The sequence below is a fragment of the Lytechinus pictus genome, unplaced genomic scaffold, assembly GCF_037042905.1.
Source record: "Lytechinus pictus isolate F3 Inbred unplaced genomic scaffold, Lp3.0 scaffold_26, whole genome shotgun sequence".
Taxonomy (NCBI): Eukaryota; Metazoa; Echinodermata; class Echinoidea; order Temnopleuroida; family Toxopneustidae; genus Lytechinus; species Lytechinus pictus.
In genome coordinates this window covers 29,601-50,594 of record NW_026974146.1, presented here as the reverse complement: position 1 = coordinate 50,594, position 20,994 = coordinate 29,601, and the positions used below count along the sequence as shown (strand labels likewise).

General features: G+C 37.0%; 1 protein-coding gene and 1 long non-coding RNA gene across 4 annotated transcripts; both read right to left on the bottom strand.

The window, feature by feature from the left end:
* Nucleotides 1–549: 549 nt before the first annotated feature.
* On the bottom strand, nucleotides 550–8,932 carry LOC129282993 (uncharacterized). 3 transcript variants are annotated; one of them, XM_064115302.1, is made up of 6 exons: nucleotides 7,560–7,832; nucleotides 6,667–6,774; nucleotides 5,764–5,914; nucleotides 5,116–5,225; nucleotides 3,455–3,562; nucleotides 550–3,293 (listed from the first exon to the last, which is right to left on the bottom strand). In XM_064115302.1, the coding sequence occupies exons 1-6, from the start codon at nucleotides 7,764–7,766 to the stop codon at nucleotides 3,273–3,275; spliced, it is 705 nt and encodes a 234-aa protein (XP_063971372.1). In that variant the 5' UTR covers nucleotides 7,767–7,832; the 3' UTR covers nucleotides 550–3,272. The 3 variants fall into 3 exon arrangements, with proteins under 3 accessions (XP_063971372.1, XP_063971373.1, XP_063971371.1); XM_064115303.1 differs by adding an exon at nucleotides 8,867–8,932 and having other exon boundaries at nucleotides 3,220–3,562; nucleotides 7,560–7,626; XM_064115301.1 differs by having other exon boundaries at nucleotides 3,220–3,562; nucleotides 7,560–7,831.
* A 5,570-nt stretch (nucleotides 8,933–14,502) lies between these two features.
* Nucleotides 14,503–18,892, bottom strand: LOC135158033 (uncharacterized). The gene is made up of 3 exons (XR_010296862.1): nucleotides 18,077–18,892; nucleotides 17,070–17,172; nucleotides 14,503–16,520 (listed from the first exon to the last, which is right to left on the bottom strand). It is a non-coding gene; the product is annotated as an uncharacterized LOC135158033 (long non-coding RNA).
* Nucleotides 18,893–20,994: the final 2,102 nt, after the last annotated feature.

Genomic DNA, 20,994 nt, shown 5'->3' with positions numbered 1-20,994 from the left:
GGTTATGACTTTTAATTTGTAAAAGGACAAAAAGAAGAGGAATGCACTTTTAACCAAGTCTTAGAATATCTCGCCCTCTTGCTTGTATGAGGTACCATCACATTACTCTGACTCTCACAAACACACTTCTGAGGTCCACAAGATGAATATGCTACACTAATATTACAATTCCTGTTCACTCATGCATTATATTTTAATTTAGTAACTCATGAAACTTGCCTAAGAAACCATAACTTATCTCACTCATAAATAGCATAACACCCGTAGCTTTGAATAGCATAACACCCTTAGCTTTGTCAGTTCCAAAGAACTAACCTCTCAAAACAAAACTGGTAAGGCTAATTCCTACACAGCCTAGCCAAACTTAGTCTCTCAGGAGGAGAGAAGAGGGGGGAGGGGTTGCTAAATGTTCTGTTGACCTTTATCCCATCAATGTACTTCACCTAAAAAATGACCTAAGTCATATACCCCCCCCCCCCCCCTCTTCTCCTGACTCTCATGAACACATTGTTGAGATCCACATGATAAAGACAAAATGCTGCACTAAAATTTGCAAATCATGATCACTCATGCATTAAATTTCAATTTAATAATGCATTACATGTAATTTTCACAAACATTGAACTGATCACATCTGATCTTTAATTCACCAAATAACCCTCAACTTTGCAAGTACCAAACAAAAAAACCTGAAAGAAATTGGAAGGCTAATTCCGGCCTACCCTAATTTTCATACCCTTTGTTTCAGTGGGCAGTGCTCGCTCAAGCGTGAATAGTTTTCCAACTTTTTGGTGTCATTTGAAAGTTGACTTTATTGGCTTTCCATATATGTAAGATTTTTCCCCCAAAGTGCTACATTTTTTATTTGGCAGCCATTTCAAAAGTGTATAGTTTTTTTGGGATGCACTGTATTGCCTACCGTGAATTATGTAATCCATTACTTTTGCGATAATTATTTGGAACCCTTATGATGTTTAACTGATAGCTATTTATTGAATAAAAGTAGTATGAAGAGAGCAAGAGTAGCATTGTGACAGCAACTTTGAATGACAGTTTCATGTCACCATATTGAATAAACAGCTTCCCTATTTCAGTATATAATGAACAAAGGGTTTAGAAAAGCAACTCTTGAAAATTGAAGCACTTTATTATTCATGTCAGACTATTTATTGACAATTGAATAATTTCATCAACGATTTCTATTTTAAACACAAATGAACAAATGTATTCTCATAGACATAAAGAAGAATATGTACATTAAATAAATAAAATTACCAAGTAAATGTCAATTTTCTAAAATAATTATATTCTGTATACATCATATAATTATGACTTGTCAACATATTTAACAAATTAAAGGCACTTGAATTCACTGTATCATAAGTAATGAAATTATTGAATATATCTATAATAATTGATCAGTATATAGTTGTATAAACTTCTTCATATATTCTTAGATACATTAACATTAATAAATACCATGAAATTTAAGAATTTAAATTGCACACAGTTTTTCTCTTTTGTTAAAGTGTGTGAATACTTTTTCAAAATTTCATATTTACAGAAATTAATATTCAAAATGCACCTTTTATTCAAAACCTATTATGACAGAAAAAGATGGAGATATGAATAACGAAAAAGTATCTCCCCTTCCTCTTTATTCAACTGAAAATTGTTACTTTGAAAAAAAATATCCCACACTGTGTTCTCACTCATGTATGACTTGATCAATTGTTTTTTTTTTCCTTCAAAATATTAGCCAAAATGGTACTGCTGCAAAATGATTTGCATGAAATCAATTCATCTAAATGTTTATGTATTTTGAAAAGGTGGAGAGTTACTTTCTCATTATGTGTGAAAAGAGTAAGTCCATGTCAATTCACCTGAAATGTTCATGTTGCATTATGAATGGAACCATTTATAAAGTTTTCATTATTTAAGGGCCCCGGAGGTTTATCTTAGTGGATACATAAAAATTCTTATTTAGACCATATGTGACCAGCCACCAAAAGATCAACAGTATGTCGTCATTGAAGGTTCTCTTTGAATAGCAAAGATAATAATTTGGTCTTCAAAATGAAAAAAAAAAAGTTAATTGGAAAGGGTAAATCTTCTTCTTCATACTGTCAAAGGCTGAAGCTTTGAAGTTGACTAGAAAACAAGATACAACATTTTATCTAACACAACTTTTTGCAGACTGCTTTGAAGTTTCATTTAAATTGCAGAGTGTGCACATCTCATGCTTGAGTGAACCACAAACTTCAAACCTTGTTTTCTCCATATTTTTTTAAGCTCTCGCTTAATTTCATTTGCTTTCAATCAAGTACTTGTAAGGAATATTCTTGATCAATTTTGACAAGTTATATATCATATCAAAGTTTAGGCTATGCTTTTCAATCTCAATGAAAACATTAAAAATTATTTTGGGAGACTTGTTGATTTTTGGTGGCTGGTCACATATAATATTTATAGATCTAGAATTTCAAGTATTTGACCATCCTTCTAGCTGATAAATTTGATGAAATTTAAATGACAATTAGCAATTTTGTTCATTAATGAAACTATATACACCCTATACTCAAATCACAATTCTTTATTGTTAACCTTTTCTTTTGTAAACTGAAACAAACATAATATTGCCTGGTATATTATGCCTATTGTTAATTGATTCTTGGGGATTAACAGTTGGAGAAATTGCAAATTTGAATATCCACTGTCTTAAGCTCATTCATTGTCACTTCTTCAAGTTCTAATCCTGAAGAAATCTCTTAAGAAACTTTTTTTTTGTTTCACCAGGTCATTAGTGGTTCTTAAAGCGACATTGTGAGCATATCGTTCTAATATCATAGGATTTCTAGTGGACTTTGGTCAAAGTTGAGGGATAAAGTGTCATCAGGGCTGGTATGCCATTCAAAACTTAGGTTCTACAAAGATTTTATGATGTATTTTACACTGCTAAGAAATATGCTTATTTTTCATTCAGGTCAACATTGTTTTACTTTTGTAACAAAATATATAAACCAAACATGCTGAACAATGTGACATCACCAACTTTGTGCACTTAATACGTTCACCAAAAGCACTACAACCCAATTCTTCACAACCAAGGATGACTACAAACACACACAAAAAAATTACCTGCAAATACATTCCAAATTATTTTATTTACCCATTTTTTCAATTAAATAATTCAAAAAGACTTAAGTATTGAATTGAAAACAGGCTGAGTTGAATTGACATGGGCTGACCCTAAAAAGGAGGCTTTAAATACTTCAAAATAGTAAAGAGAGAACCTGAACACAGTGAACCATTATTGTTCCTTGCCTCCCCGCTGTCTCATGACAAGAAGATCTATTATTGTACCTAACTGACCGCTGATTCTCAACAGGTCAGCATGGATAACATCAGGGGGACAAGTAACAAGTTGTGTCACTGTGTCCAAGTTCTCAAGAACCTGAATATCCCCAATATCATCTCCCAAGTCTTCTTCATCATTGTCCATGTTCTGGTTCGTGTCTTCGGCTAGGGCAGCAACCTCCAAATTCTGGGAGCTTGTGCATTCCTAGTAATGAGATTATTAAAAAATATAAAAATACATTAACCATCATAAAATGGGAAGGGTTTTTAGAAATCCAATCTTGCAACCCTTACCTAGTATTAACAGATTATAATGCATATGCTGGTTGAGAAGAAAATATGCCCCTACATATTATTTTCAAATCCTATCAAGAAAAAAAATCATTTATAAAAAACCCAATATAAATCAAATTATTTTTCTCAATAGTAAGATTGAAAAAGAAAATATATGAAGATGTTGAAGTCACTTTAACCATCATAAATGGATATGCCTGGCATTATACTTTAAGTCATACTCCCAGGGGGGGGGGGAGGGGGGGGGGCACTCAAATTATTTTTTGATGGGGGCGTGCCTCACAAAACTCTGAAATGGTGGTCTAAGGAACTGACGAAAAGGGTAAAATACGGGGCCTTGGGAACTAAATATATACCGAGCGGTGTGAAAAACAGGGTCTACAGAACGGGATCGCGGCACTGCAAATACGTTGCACCATAGCGCTGTGCATGCACCCGCCATGCGTAGAGCGGCTACTAGTTATTATGTAGGGAGTTGCAAAGACATATGTGCATCTCTCGCATGCGGTGCTTGCGCTGGACAATTTTGGTAGGGCTGGAGAACTGAGATGACTCGAAACGGGGGTCTTGCGAGCGGGACTGGGCGGCTTCTGAACTGAACTTTTGTCATTCGGAGTATCTAGAGAACTGAAAATTGGGTCTGAAAAGGGGGTCATCAAAGCGGCACGTCCCCGTACCACCAATATATGTGAGTGCCCCCTCCGGGGTCATACTTAACTCTTTGTGAAACACCCCCCTGAACTGTTCCCCAACCAGGTATTAACAGAATAATATTGTGTCTTCTAGTTGAAAAGAAAATGATGTACATGTACTCCTAAATAAGAATTACACATTTTTATTAAGAAAACAAAAATCATTTATAAACCCCAATTACACATCTAATTATGTTTTCTTAATATTATCCCCAATCACTCACAATTAATACAAAGTTCACACAACAGGAAAGGGTCAGTGAGATAAAGAGTTTGTTGCTTGTCAATTTTAAAATGTAGAAAGTAATGCCTTCATGGATGTTTTGTCACCTTAACCCCCCATTTTTTTGAGGGGGGGGGGTTAAAAACATAGTTTCTGCAGACACATTTTAGTTGAAGTGAACAGCCACTTCCAAGAGTGATTATATCATAGAAACTGATATCAAATCATAGTTTTGATATGCTCTTTCACATAAGATGTGTATTTATTAAAAAATTGTATTCATGATCTATAAAAAATAGCATTTTCACAGTTACAAAGCAAGTATAAAATACAAATCAAACAAGGATATCTTAGGAATGGCAGACAGTCATTCTCAATAAAGGTATAGATGTTTTTCTTAGCACACAAAATGATTCTATGTAATTTGAATGATTTATATTAATTCAATTTTTTACATTATTCAAGTCTTTAAAAAAAAATATTTTGGTTTTTTATGAAAGAAAAATTACAATTTCGATTGTCAATCACACACACACAAAAATAACTTACACCCAACCAAGCTTCATTCTGGGAGCTCGCCAGCCCCTCCCTTATTTCGGTTGCTACTGCTTCCAACACCTTTTCAGAAATAAAATCAATAGACTTTGGGGGTCCTCCACCTGAATATTGAAGCATAAAAACAAATACTCAAATGATATTTAAATAAATCCAATATGATATGATTCGTAATTGATATTAAAAATTTGATTTTCATTCAATTTCATTCAGTGGATTAGTCTTCGGACTTTGAAACAGAGGGTTGTGGGTTCGAATCCCTGCCATGGCGTAATTTCCTCCGGCAAGAAATTTATCCACATTGTGCCGCACTTGACCCAAGTGAGGTGAATGGGTACCCGGAAGGATTTACTCCTTGATCGCTTTAGCGCCTATTAATATGACGTTTCTGCTACTGCCGGGGTAATAATATGATACCAAGTATCAAAATGCAGTTGAGTATATGCACAAAGCAACTGCGCTATATAAATGGACATTATTATTATCAATAATTTAATAATTCAAACTGACATCAATGAATGACGAAAAATAAATTGATGACCATGTATTTTGATTGATATTTGTCTAATTATAATCAACCATCAGTCTTCTGCATCCTTGCAACAGTGAACAACAAATATATATTCACAGAGATATGCTCACCTGTGAGCTTGGCATGGGCCGTGCATTTAAGAGCCCTGCTCTTCAGCTCCTGCCTCTTCTTCTTCAATTCTCTCCAATCTCTCTCAGAACCACCACAAATCCTTAATTCCGTGGCAAGTACCTTCCAGGTATTCTGCTTTCTCTGGTCATTCTAAAAAGACAAATATCTTTATCCAGTGTGTTTTGCCCCTGAAAAATGTTTTCATTGAAAATCATAATATCAAAAACATTCATGTACAAACACAATTTTGTTTTCCTTCCAAAGTCTAACAAGCTTGGCTTAAAGATAAGAACAACCTAAGAACTCTCAATATCCCGCTCTCTCCTGTTTATGATTCTATTACAATCTGAGGTGGATCCAATGGGAAGGGGGCTCTAGCCTCTGCCCCTCCCTTTTGAGAGTCACAGAATGGATTTTAATGGGTATCATTCATTCACAAGTGAGGACATTGGGGTTTTTTTTTTTGGGGGGGGGGGGGTTCAAATTTTGCTCGGGGAAAATGTGCCCCCCCCCCATTTGAAAATCCTGGATCCACCCCTGGGCTTCATGACACAAAGGTTTACACTCAATCGCTAAATACCAATGACCAATCAAAATCATCTTGGCATGCGCACTCTGTTTAAAATACTGACCAGGAGCCAATATTTCATATTTGCAATTCATTGCAAACCTTTGAGTTACTGGGCCCTGATTGTAATTATATTGATTTTGGAAGATGAGGTACAGCAAAAATTATCATCAATATATTTTACGTAAGGATGTTCATTGATACTTGATTACTCTTATGTGCATGTCAAAGTTTCATGAATTAGATCCATATACTTTAAAGGTTATGATGACCATAGTTTAATATAAAATCATAATGCATTTGAGTTTGATCACAAAACTTTACATTACCGTACCTTCACTCCACAAAACCCTGCCTTCCCGAACAGGTCCCCTTTTCGTCTCTTTACGAATTCCACCAGCTGCAACTGCTCCTCTTTGGAGTAGTTTAGCCTTCTTTTCTTCTGTAATAAAGGTAGGATAAAAACAAATAAAAAAAAGGGCATGAATGAATGAAACTAAATTTATTTCCAACAATAAAACTAAAAGCATTAATATCTTTTGTAAACTTTACCAATGGAGGTATCAACTCAGAAAGCATAGCTTGTAATGAGTGCACCGTGACATAGACAATACATACATGAAAAAAAAAGTACATTACAAAACAATCAGCGATAAAAACAAGGGAAGAACAAAAAACAGGGCATTGAACAGTAAATAAATCATCAAACCAATCATCCTACAAACAAAGCTATAAAGCAAATCACAAAATTTAAATCTTGGTCTTGCTCCAGCTTTATCTTGTTTTTGTAACTAATTTTTATCTAATATCAAAACAGCTTTTCAAATTTCAAAATTTAAATAGTGTTTAAAAATCTGTTGTGATTGGGGTTCTTTATGAAGCCGGCTTTAAAAAAGGATCCTCTGGCCTCTCGATAATTATATCTAAAAGTGTTTTGAGAATTTCTGGATTTTTTTTTCAACAATTTTTTTTTAAATTCGTATACAATAGATAAACCCAGTTAAATACATTTATGCTCTTTTCTCTTAGATCTTGAAAGTGAGAACACCATTGACTGAGATGAAAATACTCACTGCGCAAATATTCACTGCTGAATGATATGCACCACATAAGCTAAAACAAAAACATACAAGTACAACCAAAGTATCCCTCATCATAAAAATACCATTAAAGTAACAAAATATAAATATTTGATGTAAATGTACTATTGGTGAATAAGAAACATACCTTGCCATTCCCAGATGGGGTTGAGCTCCCAGATGACGTTCCAGCTTCTTGATCTGACATACTGCAGCTGAAATTGACAAACAATTGTAAAAAGTATTGTTTTAAGTAATTGATCTTATTCAAGCGTGATATAAATTTAGAGGTCAAACCGACTGAGGCAAATGACAAGGACATTCCAACAAACCACATCCATAAAAGCATATTCATGCCAGGTATCAAGGCTCATTCTTTGGTGAAGGTTTTTCTTTTTTTCGTGGAGGGGAAATACATTCTAATAAAAATATCTAGGTATTGATTCAAAGTCTTCACAAAACAGGAGACACACAAACTAGTCCTAATTATTCCTCTGGCCTCCAGCTTCAATATTATATGAGATCAAAGGCAAAACCAAAATCAGATTCCCCATTTCTCAATTGCCATGATTGAATATTATTTTGAAGAGGTCTTTGTCGAAGTGTAACAAGTGTCTCTGTGACTTGTCTTTTGACTGATGATGCCTCTTTGTCTGAATATGAGTTACATTCATTGATTTTTAAATTGAGTAAAAAGTTAGAAATAAGGCTATGCCTACATCTAGTCTACAATTTATACCTTTACTACCACAAACAGAAATATAACTTCACATTATAATTAGTAGACCCTATCTAGCTTTAAGTACTAAATTACAAACATGACAAATACTTTACTTTAGCCAGGCTAGCAAAGAGTAGCATACTGTTGAGCATTCACACGTATTGCAAGGACTTTTGTTTTGAGTCTAAGACTAAGAGTAAGACTGTAAATCAGTCCATGCCCATGGAGTTCTTTCCCATATTTTTAGGAAAACATTCAGGTCCATTTATCCTTTACTTTCATTAAGATTTAAACTCAACCGGCATTATCGTGATATTGGGAACCACCGTTCACTTCATACAAGCACTTGGCAGCGCTTTATTCAGTTTCATGCACGGTTCCCCATTCACTTTGTACACTAGTGCGGGTAAACAAATCGACGAGTGGTTCCCGAAACCACGATTTGGCCACTCAACCCTTACCTTAAGTCATCGTACAATCTCAAACAAACTTAAGACACAAATTTAATTACAGATAAAGTCAGACAAAAAAGTAAAGATTACCCATTTAAGCGTCCTACGGGATTATCTATACGTGGGACTGAATTGACCGGCTATCGAACAACACTGCAAACACCGGCCATTTGAGTCACGACTTTGCCCCTTTATTCACGGTTATATCTTTTTCAATAATTGTAAAAAGAAATCCATATTTTCTTAACAAACACAAACAGAAAATAAGAATACGAATCTTACCTTGTGATATCAACAATCGAACGATGAAACCCTTTGTTTTAGCAGATGGCAATATAATCAGCGGGAAGATCGAAACGTCGAAAAATTTGTCAACATTCATTTGCATCTAATTTGCATCTAATTTGCTTAAGAACAGGCTTGTTCATGAATATCGAAGTGTTTTTTTTATTAATCGAGTCGCTCTTAGGTTACGAGCGACTTAATGAAATGGCCTTTTCGAGTAGCTCGTATCTTAAGTGCGACTTCACCAACTTAAGAACGACACCCCCCAGTAGTAGCCAATAAACTATGTGCTGGAGTTCAGTGGCTGTGTAGATTGTATGTGGTGGTGTGGCGAGAAACCAGCGACGTGTGTAGACTCTTCACTAGTTGCTTTGTAGGTATTTTTGCGGAGATTGCCTTTGCCCGCTCCAATCCAAGGGTTCATTACAAATAATACAATGCCGCCGCGCACAGAAAAATCAAGCCATAGAAGTTGTGTGTTGTGGACACCAGGGGCCCGTTTCTCAACACCTGGACAAGTTAGTCATATCTTTATCCACCTCTCTCTCTTAGGTGATCCCTCCATGGTTTTGGAGATTCTAAAATACAAAAAGAACAAATCCCAGTCTGGTAAATTACAGATTCAGCATCAAGTTGGAGCGGTAGTCATGAATTTTATGTAGAAAAAAGAGAGATTTAAGGAGCAGACTATTATTAACTTCTGAAGGGAGACCAGGTTGATATGTTAAAAGGGTAGCACAGGAAAATTGGTGCGGATCATCAGCAGTATACAAGTCTAGGTAATGTGGGTAGTCAGTGAGAAAATCATCGACTCTGTGTATGAAGTCTTGGCGGAGGTGATCAAGAGAGGAGCACGATCCTACAAAGTGTTCTACTGTCTCATCATATGACTCACAAAGAGGGCAAGTACGGGTGGAGGACTTTCCTAATGTGTGGAGGCGATACTGAGTAAGATACGTGGAAGAAAGTAATTGGGCTCTGACAATGAGTGCATAACGGATGACAGGGGAATGTGTGATCTTCGGATAAAGGAGATTGGTGGAGGATGGGATGTGATCGATCCAGAACTTGAGAGTTGACTTCGCTCGGATGCCCTGTGCAACAAGATCATTGACGGCAATGTAGATCTTGTACTTAACCAATTTCTTAAAGGTGGAGTAAGGAAGTGGTTTCGAGATATTGCTGTGAAGATCAGGAAGGTCATACTTTCTCAACGTATCCTGGATGACTTGGATAGTTGGAGTCCATGCTCCGAGAGCTGCTAGAAAAGTCCGGTATTCGAATCGGTTGTGGTCCAGATTGGAGAGTTGGCCAAAAAGGAGCAGTCTATCGAGATCTATGTGGATGGAGAGAGGCAGGAGGTTGGTGAGAAGATACACAATCTCATCAGCAGCTGTTATTGGGACTCCAAGAACCCTCTTGAAAAGGTGCGATTGGGCTTTGTCAAGTTTCTGTAGCATGGATTTAGTGAGTTTGATAATAGGAGTGCCATGCAACATCCTTGGTATACAGAAAGTTCGCCAAAGGTGTGCAACCAACATGGGGGAGAGACCGCCAGTATATGCCCCAGAGCTAGACAGAGAGTAGAATGCACGAACGCCAGTTCCGATGATGCTGTCAGTTGGGTCGGACCTAGAACCGGACTTTGAAATTCCAAGGTGAGGGTGACTGGTTTTTTCATCAACAATACTTCCATTGACTGACCAGGAAGATTTTGTGGGATGTTTGGCGTTGTTGAAGACAATGACTGCACTTTTGGAAGGGTTGATTTTGTAGTGCCAGAACTCTGCATAGCTGAATGTGGCATCAAGCATCAGCTGTAGCTCGTCTGGAGAGTTGGCTACCAGTGCGACATCATCGGCAAGAACAACAACGCCAGAGAACCGGCCGTCTATTGAGTTGCCGAGGTTCTTGTCTCGCAGCTCCTTGATCAATCCATCAACAAAAGCTGTGTAAAGTAAAGGAGACAGGACCCACCTTGACGTACGCCTTGGTTGATGGGATTGGGTTGCTGGCTGCACCCTTCCAGAAGACCTTGCTTTCAATCCCATTCACGAAAGTCTTCCTAACTAAAATCCATTGATATCGAAACTATCGGCAGAAAGAGTAGACGAGACGTAGCCTTAGTCACAAAATAGCATAATTTTCAAAAAGCAATATGATAAAACTGCAATTATTGTGATGAATTGGGAAATAAATGTAATCAAAATAAAAGCAGAGGCAAAATATGTATCATACATACTTAACCATGGAGACTTGAACATTCAATTGCTGAGAAAATGAAATTATGAATGATTTATTTCATGACTATAAAAGACACATGTGGACGTTGAGATGGTACCCCTGGGAGAGTAAATTTTAATAGTTTACGAAAGTAAACCACAATGTTTTTTTTTTTTTTTAATAATGAGAACTATGCGTTTATTTATGGTGCCAAACATCATCAAAATAAAGTTTAACATAAATTTTTAAAATCTTTAAATACCGAAACACACAATTGACAAATTCTTTGCATAAATTAGAGATAGTTTACCGAAATATTGATAAGGGTCTCAAAACAACGAACACAAGTCCGATTATGGATGACCCGACGTGGTAGAATATTTACCAAATCAATTATTTTACTATTTCAAAATGAATGGTTTTGTTGCATTTTACCAACAGTTTTTACAGTTTCTGTGCATTACAATTAATTTTGAATGATTTATCACACCTGTTTTGCAATGTAATTTCAACTTCTATGATTAATTGCGTAAGATTTTAATTTTCAAATTTCGAGGCACTTTTGCATTTCATAGTCTACCCACGTGAAGCCACCACATAATTAAGAAATAAGTTATGACAGGTTCGGAGGTGTCATAAATATTTAGTCAGGTTGTTGTCTCTGATCTTGGCAAAGAGGGCTTCGTGAAACGGTTAGCGGACAAGTAGCTCACTATCTCCGATTTAGTCAAGAAGGGCCCCTGAACTTGGATCGCAGCACGCGCGACCCACTAGTTAGAAATCTACTGCCAAACACGGTTCAAGGTGCGAGGTTAGTGGCCTTCGCCAGGGTGTAAAATGGAAACGCGCTCCCCGGACCAACATGCAAAAGCCGCATAATAAACAATGGCAATCCTGTATTTTAGGGGTCTAAATTATTTTAGGTTGCTAACTTCAGGCAACAGCTCCATGACCGTTGTTACCCGGGGGGGGGGGGGGGGGGCACTCAGTATATAATGCATAGTGGGTATGTGCCGCGGAGGGGACCCCCATTTTTACACTCAAATTTCCGTTCCAAGGCATAGCATTTTTGTCTTATTGAGAAAAAGAACAAAGAAAGCCGCTCCAAGGTATAGCATTTTTTTCTTATCGAGAAAAAAAGAAGAAAGAAATCCGCTCCAAAGCTTCGCATATTTTTGTTACGCCGTTCCGGTCGCATTGATCTGCTACAATGAGCGGCCGCAGAGCGCTGTCCGACCATCGCCTCTGCGCGAGCGCACCAGGCGGAGGCCGCGCTAGCTGCATCATGCACGCATGCCCGTTCCATAGGGATGCATACGCACGTACTCACACTCTGGCGATCCGTTCCAAGGACCCCCGTTTTCACAAACATTTAGTTCCGAAGCCCGTTCCCAGGACCCTCCTTTTTACAATAAGCCCGCTCCAAGGCCCCCGTTTTTTGTCTCGCCCGCGGCACACCCCCACCACTTTTTTGGTCGAGTGCCCCCCCCCCCCCCCCCGGGCATTGTTAACGGTAATTCAGTAGTGCGTACGCACATGCCGGGTACGGCGGTCCGTTAATGCCATTATTATCGGACTACTAGTATACAGCTACACGCCTATGTAGTAGATGTAAAGTTGTATATGGGGCATCATGCGATATATAGGGGCCAGGGGAGGGGGTGGTATAGAATAACGGTATACCTAAAGCCGTTGGGGTGTCACATGACCTGGGACTAGTCATGGCCGGGCCGGGGGGGGGGGGGGTGTATGCAATGAAGAAATATAATGCCATGCAGCACGCCTGGTGAATATAATTTTAGGGGGTTTTATTATTTGGGGCATAATATGGGGTATATCTGAGCACTTATGGGTGAAGGATGAAGAGTATAATGGTATATATCAAACCACAGTAATCAGCGTTACTTGTCATGGCGGGGAGGGGGGGGGGTTATAGAATGAAGAAATAATAATGCTGAGCACCTCCCTGGTTTAATGCGTTTTTATTATTAAGGGCTTAATGGGGTTGGATAAAATGATGATGAGGAGGGTATCCAGACAATTCGTCCCTTATTTCACGAAGTGACGGATGAGCGCGCAACTTTTAAAAAGTTAGTTTTGAGTAAATCGCGTTCAAAGGTTTAGACCTCAATCTCAACGTCTTCCACGTATGCAGGGTGGATAAATGTCATATCCTCGTATTGGGCATATTCTGGACAATATTCAAGTACAATCATTTGCATTTTCCTTTAATATTCAAGAAGATAATGAGCTGCAAGCAGAACCATATTTTCGTGAATAAAATATATTACTGTACGCGCTTAGATTTATTTTCACGAAGTGACGGATAGTGCTTCGCGCGCATAACCGTCACTTCGTGAAAATCCGAAATTCAAGGACGCGCTTCAATTTTGTTTTTACGAAGTGACGGGAAGAAGCTTCGCCTTAGTCCCACGTATAGCCTTGTCGATGCAATTCGATAAATAGGGTCTAGATATACATAATTTCTTTATTTGCTATTGTAGGAAAAAATTAATTCCAAATGTCAGATCAATTAGGCCTACATTTACTTCTTTTAATAAAAAAAATCACTTTAAATACTTTGATTTCATTTTTCAAGTAATAACAGGAAGACCAATAAACACACGTGTTATAATTAAGCCTATTTCATGTCAATATTATCTTCATTTTTGAGAGATGAACTCTGATATACGGAAAATTCCTAACAGGATATGAATAAAATGACTACAAGAGATACAACACATTTCGTAATTCTGTTTGAGAAAAGACTATTAAACACTGACTCCGTTGGAGTAGAAAATGCGACATTACAAATATTTGTCAGTTTACTAACCTCCCTACCCCCCTAAAAATATGAAATCCCAATTAAGTTTCTCTTAAATGTTGTTTATAATGTTAAAGGTATTCTCTGTTAAGGCCGAGTTAGCTATTCAAAATTATTCTTTGAGACTTAATTACCTCGAAAATGGTACAAAACTAAATGTGGAACTAACTTGTCAAAACGGCAACAAGAATTGGTAAATTATGACTGATTGCTACCCCCCAAAAAAAAAAAAAATGAGAAGAATAAGAATTTGTCAAAATAAAGCGAGCAAATTTTGAGTACAACCACTCTTGCTCCCTTCCTCTTTCTCTCTCTACTCAAGTTTTCCTTTATCAAAATAGTCATGTATTCTCTCCTGAACATCATATTAAAATACCTTTATCATGCAAAATAAGAGTTATGACTTGTCATAAATCATTGAAAATACTAACTATATAAAATAAATTCCACAAAGTTAGCAATGTAAATAAATTTAGAAGAACTCCTTTAATTTTATTACATATGAAACCATAGCAGCAAGTGACTTATAGACAAGTAAATAATAACTTTTTTTCATATCAATCATTATGATAATGGTTGTGCTTAATAAATTCATTAAAATATCAATTCCATACAATGTTAACAATGGAAATATATTTTTAATTCAATAATATATATCGGACCATAATCGCTAGTGACAAACACAACGGCATTCATAATTATTATAATGAATCTAATATTGCACTTTGAAATGTATAAGAAGTGAATTATCAGGTACACATTGACAGAATTTTGTCATTTTATACATTAAATAAAACTTGAATATATGCAACAATATATTTATTTGTATATCATGCCCTGCTTAACACAATCAGCAATCCTAGTCTGTGAATGCCACATTTTGAAATACAGAATTGCTAACAAATACCAAATTCAATAAGTTACTCTACATTCAAAACATTCCAATGAATAAATTACAAGAATACTGGAATATAATCAATGCTAGTGGTGCAGGAAAGTTGTATTCTCTATGTATATTTGTATTGACATACACATATTCAAGTAAAATGGTATATTTCTTTTCCATCAAAATAGAAGTAACATAATCACCATTACTTATTACATTCACTACACTTTTTTTTAAAAGAATGTCATAATTAAATCAGTCGACACAGTTGCCTTGAGTTATTTAATCTTTTTACACACTGTCAAGTACTAAACAACATTTTCCAATCAAACACTTGTTTTTTTAATAGCAAATTATTGCCCGAGTCCAAAAACAGAAAGATACATTAAAATACACCTTAGTTCCAACTCTGAAAACTTCACAATAAATTGTCACGATTTTAGCAAGTAACATCTTTGAGATCATGTACAAATTAGTTAAATTCTTACTACAAATATACAGAAAAACATGTGCTGCAGTGTATCTTTAACTTCAAGCTAATGTAAAATGTCTGCTAAAAATAATCATGTATTATTTCTTTCCTGAATATCATTCATTAGAAATTTCTGGAATAAAATGACGACACATCAACTGTAAAACTGCATAAACCAGGTGTGTGAATGAAAGATAAAGAGCTGAAAATGCTGAAGAGTTTTAGGGGATGAAATTGAATGAGCCCTCAAACTATTGTACACAAAAAGGGATATCAAGCTGAAAATAAAAAACAAAAATAGCTGAAATCAGCTTAAGAATTCTCACACCCCTGATAGACCAAAAAAAAATTACCTCATGGAAGGGGGGGGGGGGTCTGTATTAACACATCTGGCTTTTGAAAATGAATTCATGAAAACCTAATATGATTTTCACCCTTACTAGTAATATATCCTGTAACAATCGAGTTTCACAATGCATGTCAGTCTAAATTGTATGGTTATGTTATTATAAGAAAGTATGAAGTATTAATACAATACATTTAAGCACAATAAAGCTAGTAACATTCTGTTTTACAAAAATGTAGACATATGCAGTTTTTTTTTTAGATGGCACCAAGCAAAATGAAAACATGCCAAACAAAATGAATAAAGAAGGGTAATTCTTCTGCAAATATGCGGACGATGTGTATTTATAAGCAATTTAAACATGTGGCAAGGATAGCAGATAAATGACTATTCTGAACTTTATATTTGACTGTATATATATAAAACATATTTGAAGGAGTTCATAATTATATCACTGTAAGAGCACAGAATAGTTCAAGCAGCATGGTTTCTTTATATAATACACTGCTCTAAAAATTAAACCAGATTTGAAAATCCTATCAAAATTAGAACTAAACTTTAATATGTTGAAGTCAAAATCACAAGAAAGTTAAAACGGGCATCAGTTACCCAGCTGGAAACTAAAGAAAAAGTTAAGTGAGAGCCTTAAAAGGCCATGAGGCAGAGCCAATTCCTTCATACTTTTCACAAGTGTAGACATAGTTTCATCATCAGAATCGCAGTCAGAGTTCTCAGAAGATGTTTCTAGTTTGGTTACTTCAACAGTTCAAAACCAGGGCACACTGTTAAAATCCAGTCACTACCAATTCAACTGTCATGTCACCAAATCAGATCACATCTGCGGTGCTCAGGGAATTATCAATGACCCACCTGACAAGCATGTTGGCTCCTGGATCCAACCTAAGTATGTAGAATAAAATAATATACAAATCAACTGTTTGTTTTCAAAGTTTTTTGTCAATCCAATATCAAATTTGTAGAATTGATAGCAGACTCAATATTTTAAATTGCCCTTACCAAACAAAAACCTGCCCAGTCAGTATGGTACTACAATATTATTAAGAATATATTTTATACACTCTATTTACCACTGATATTTACAGCAAATATTCAAATTTAATGTTTCCAATTTATAAGAAAGTTTCAGCTAAAAATATGATCACATGTCAAATTTCAATGCTCTAGCATGTCTAGGGCAGTACACAATGCATTTGTCAAAATGGGAATAATGTTCTTTTACAACTTAGAAATACATTTATATCTGCTAAATGCTAACATATTCCCAAATTAACATTTTCTGGTTATTATAACCTTGAGTCAATATGTTTTAATAACTTCATTATTTACTAGATTTGCAATTGAAATTAATTTTGGTAGTGAGTGCAAATGAATGGATGGCTGATACTGACAGGATGTCATGTTGGATTATAACACTATGAAAATTCTCACCTGGAATCGTATCTGACCATCAGCATTGTTAAATAGCGAGTGTACTGGTTCCAGGACTTCTCTCATTTGTTCTCTGAAACATTGCTTACTGTATATACTGCATCTGAAAAGAAATGAAAATATCTTCATCATGATTATGATCAGAACCGAGGTGCAGTTTATTTATGTAGATTCTTTCATTTTCTGTAAAATGTCATAGAGATAAGGGCGAGGGTGTGGCCACCAAACAACAAAGTATAAAGCTCTATCTACATAAGATGTAGACTGACTCTTGACTTGAGATGATTTATTTAAAACAGAAATCTCCAGTAATCCTCAGTTTAATTAAGGACTCAACTTATTTGCACAAATGGGTTGGCCTCTAACTTAACTGAATTAATTCATGATCTCAGCATTCTCACTGTCATTTATATAAAGCCCCCCCCCTCCCCTGGGGAGGGGGGGGGGTATCTTTCAATTACATATGTTTGAAAGTACTACTAGGAATTTAGATGATGAGTTAACACTACAGTAAGGAAGACAATATAATCAATATATTTAGTTCAGATTTTTTGGTGGAAATTTATTGCAAATACTAGGCACTTGTGAAGACAAGTTAGAACATAACGAGATAACATTGGACTCTTTTGGAGTCCAATGGCAATGCAATTCGTGTAAATTTATCTAGATCTAGGCCTAAACTAATGCCCCTATATATGATTATTTTACCAAAATCCTCAGCCTTCATTAAATCTATTTCGTCTTGATTAATGTTGGAAAAATATTCTTACCCTTATAGTTTGACTAAACTTAACATTCAAGTTCAATTGAGGACAAAAATGACACGCCATACTCCATTCAATTTTCACTGACACGAAAATAAATATGTGGGGCAATGTATGGAAAGATTGGACGTTATTTTAAGGATTTTTGCGATTAGAGACGTTTAAAATGGTTGAAATTACTCGAAATGACTTAGAAAGCTGCATTACATTTATTTCTTTTCCTACATTTACAAAAAAACTCACCATTTCATGGTCTTCGGCTGTTCCAAACTGTAAAAATTTGCCTTCCGTCACTTCGTGAAAAAACTCTTGAGTGATAAAGCGTATTCGTTTATTTTCACGAATTGATGGCTGCTTATCCGTCACTTCGTAAAAACAAGAAATCCTTAATCTGGGTATTTTCATGTGTGCACTGTTGTCATAGCAACGTAATTAGGCATTTGTGTGATCTGAAACTTGTTGAGGTTCGAGATATGAATTAAAGATCTCCAAAAATGCAAAAAACTCGAAATTGAAAAAAATGCGATTTTTCTCATATCCGTCACTTCGTGAAAACAGGGACGAATTGGTTGTCACATGACTTGATAAGGGGCGGGGGAGCGGAAATATGTAATACCATATATAACATGTATATATATATAAGGATGATGATGAGTATCAAGGTATTAGAGCACAGGGGGTGTCACATGAATAGTCGGGGGGGGGGTGGGGAGTGTAAAGAATGCAGACATATTTAATGCCATACAGGACCTCCTGTGTTTTAGGTTTTTTTTATTATTTGGGGCATAACAGGGGGTATCTGAGCACATATGGGTAAAGGAAGATGAGTATAATATGGTATACATGTACATCAAACCAAGGGTGAGCCGCATGACTTGTCATGACGTGGGGGGGGGGGTTGTTATAGAATGAAGAAATATAGTGCCATACAGCACCTCTCTGGTTTAACAGATTTTTATTATTAAGGGCTCAGTGGGGGTAGGATATAATGATGATGAGAAGGGTATCCAGCCAATTGGTTGTCACATGACTTGATAAGGGTAAGGGGCGGGGGGGGGGGGGGTAATATGTAATACCATATATAACACCTCTTTGAAATTTGGGGGAATTCATTTTCAGGGGCCTAATAGGGGTATCTGAGGGCATTGGGGTCAAGGATGATGATGAGTATCAAGGTATTAGAGTCCATGGGGGTGTCACATGAATAGTTATGGGGGGGGGGGGTAAGAATGCAGACATAATTAATGCCATACAGGACCTCCTGTGTTTTAGGGGTTTCTATTATTTGGGGGCATAATAGGGGGTATCTGAGCACATAATGGGTAAAGGAAGATGAGTATAATATGGTACACATGTACATCAAACCAAGGGTGAGCCGCATGACTTGTCATGACGTGGGGGGGGGGGGTTGTTATAGAATGAAGAAATATAGTGCCATACAGCACCTCTCTGGTTTAACAGATTTTTATTAATAAGGGCTCATTGGGGGTAGGATATAATGATGATGAGAAGGGTATCCAGCCAATTGGTTGTCACATGACTTGATAAGGGTAAGGGGCGGGGGGGGGGGGGGTAATATGTTATACCATATATAACACCTCTTTGAAATTTGGGGGAATTCATTTTCAGGGGCCTAATAGGGGTATCTGAGGGCATTGGGGTCAAGGATGATGATGAGTATCAAGGTACAGTTATGGGGGGGGGGGGTAAGAATGCAGACATAATTAATGCCATACAGGACCTCCTGTGTTTTAGGGGTTTCTATTATTTGGGGGCATAATAGGGGGTATCTGAGCACATAATGGGTAAAGGAAGATGAGTATAATATGGTACACATGTACATCAAACCAAGGGTGAGCCGCATGACTTGTCATGACGTGGGGGGGGGGGTTGTTATAGAATGAAGAAATATAGTGCCATACAGCACCTCTCTGGTTTAACAGATTTTTATTATTAAGGGCTCAGTGGGGGTAGGATATAATGATGATGAGAAGGGTATCCAGCCAATTGGTTGTCACATGACTTGATAAGGGTAAGGGGCGGGGGGGGGGGGGTAATATGTAATACCATATATAACACCTCTTTGAAATTTGGGGGAATTCATTTTCAGGGGCCTAATAGGGGTATCCGAGGGCATTGGGGTCAAGGATGATGATGAGTATCAATGTATTAGAGTCCATGGGGTGTCACATGAATAGTTATGGGGGGGGGGGGTAAGAATGCAGACATAATTAATGCCATGTACAGGACCTCCTGTGTTTTAGGGGTTTCTATTATTTGGGGGCATAATAGGGGGTATCTGAGCACATAATGGGTAAAGGAAGATGAGTATAATATGGTACACATGTACATCAAACCAAGGGTGATCCGCATGACTTGTCATGACGTGGGGGGGGGGGGTTGTTATAGAATGAAGAAATATAGTGCCATACAGCACCTCTCTGGTTTAACAGATTTTTATTAATAAGGGCTCAGTGGGGGTAGGATATAATGATGATGAGAAGGGTATCCAGCCAATTGGTCGTCACATGACTTGATAAGTGGCTGCGGGGGGGGGGGGGGGGGTAGCAAATAATGCCATATAAGACCTCTTCGGAATTTGGGGGAAATTATTTTTAGGGGCCTGAAAGGGGTATCTGATGGGGTGATGATGAGTATCAAGGTAGTGTAGCCCAGGGGATGTCACATGAATAGTCATGGGGGGTGGGAAGAGAATGCAGAAATTAGATGACACACAGGATTTCCTTGGTTTTAGGGGTTTTTATAGTTGAGGGCATAATTGGGGTCTCTGACGTATTGGGAGAGAGGATATTGATGAGGAGGAGGGTATCCAGCCAATTGGGGTGTCATAGCGTGATAGATGAGTGAGGGGGGGGGAATACAAAAATGTTTAATACCTTATAGCACCCTCTTCGATATAGGGGTTTTATTTTTAAGGCATTCCGGAGAGGGAGTATCTGAGCTCGTAGAGGTGAGGACTGAGGATGTGTGTAAGGGTATACCTTTAGCCAAGTAGGGTGTCACCTGACTCAAAACATGGAAGGGGGTTTAAAATGCAGATATATAATGCCATACAGCACCACCTTGGTTTAAGGGGTTTTTATTATTAAGGGCATAATAGCGGGTCTCTGAGCTCATGTGGGGGGGGGGGCTAAAGGATA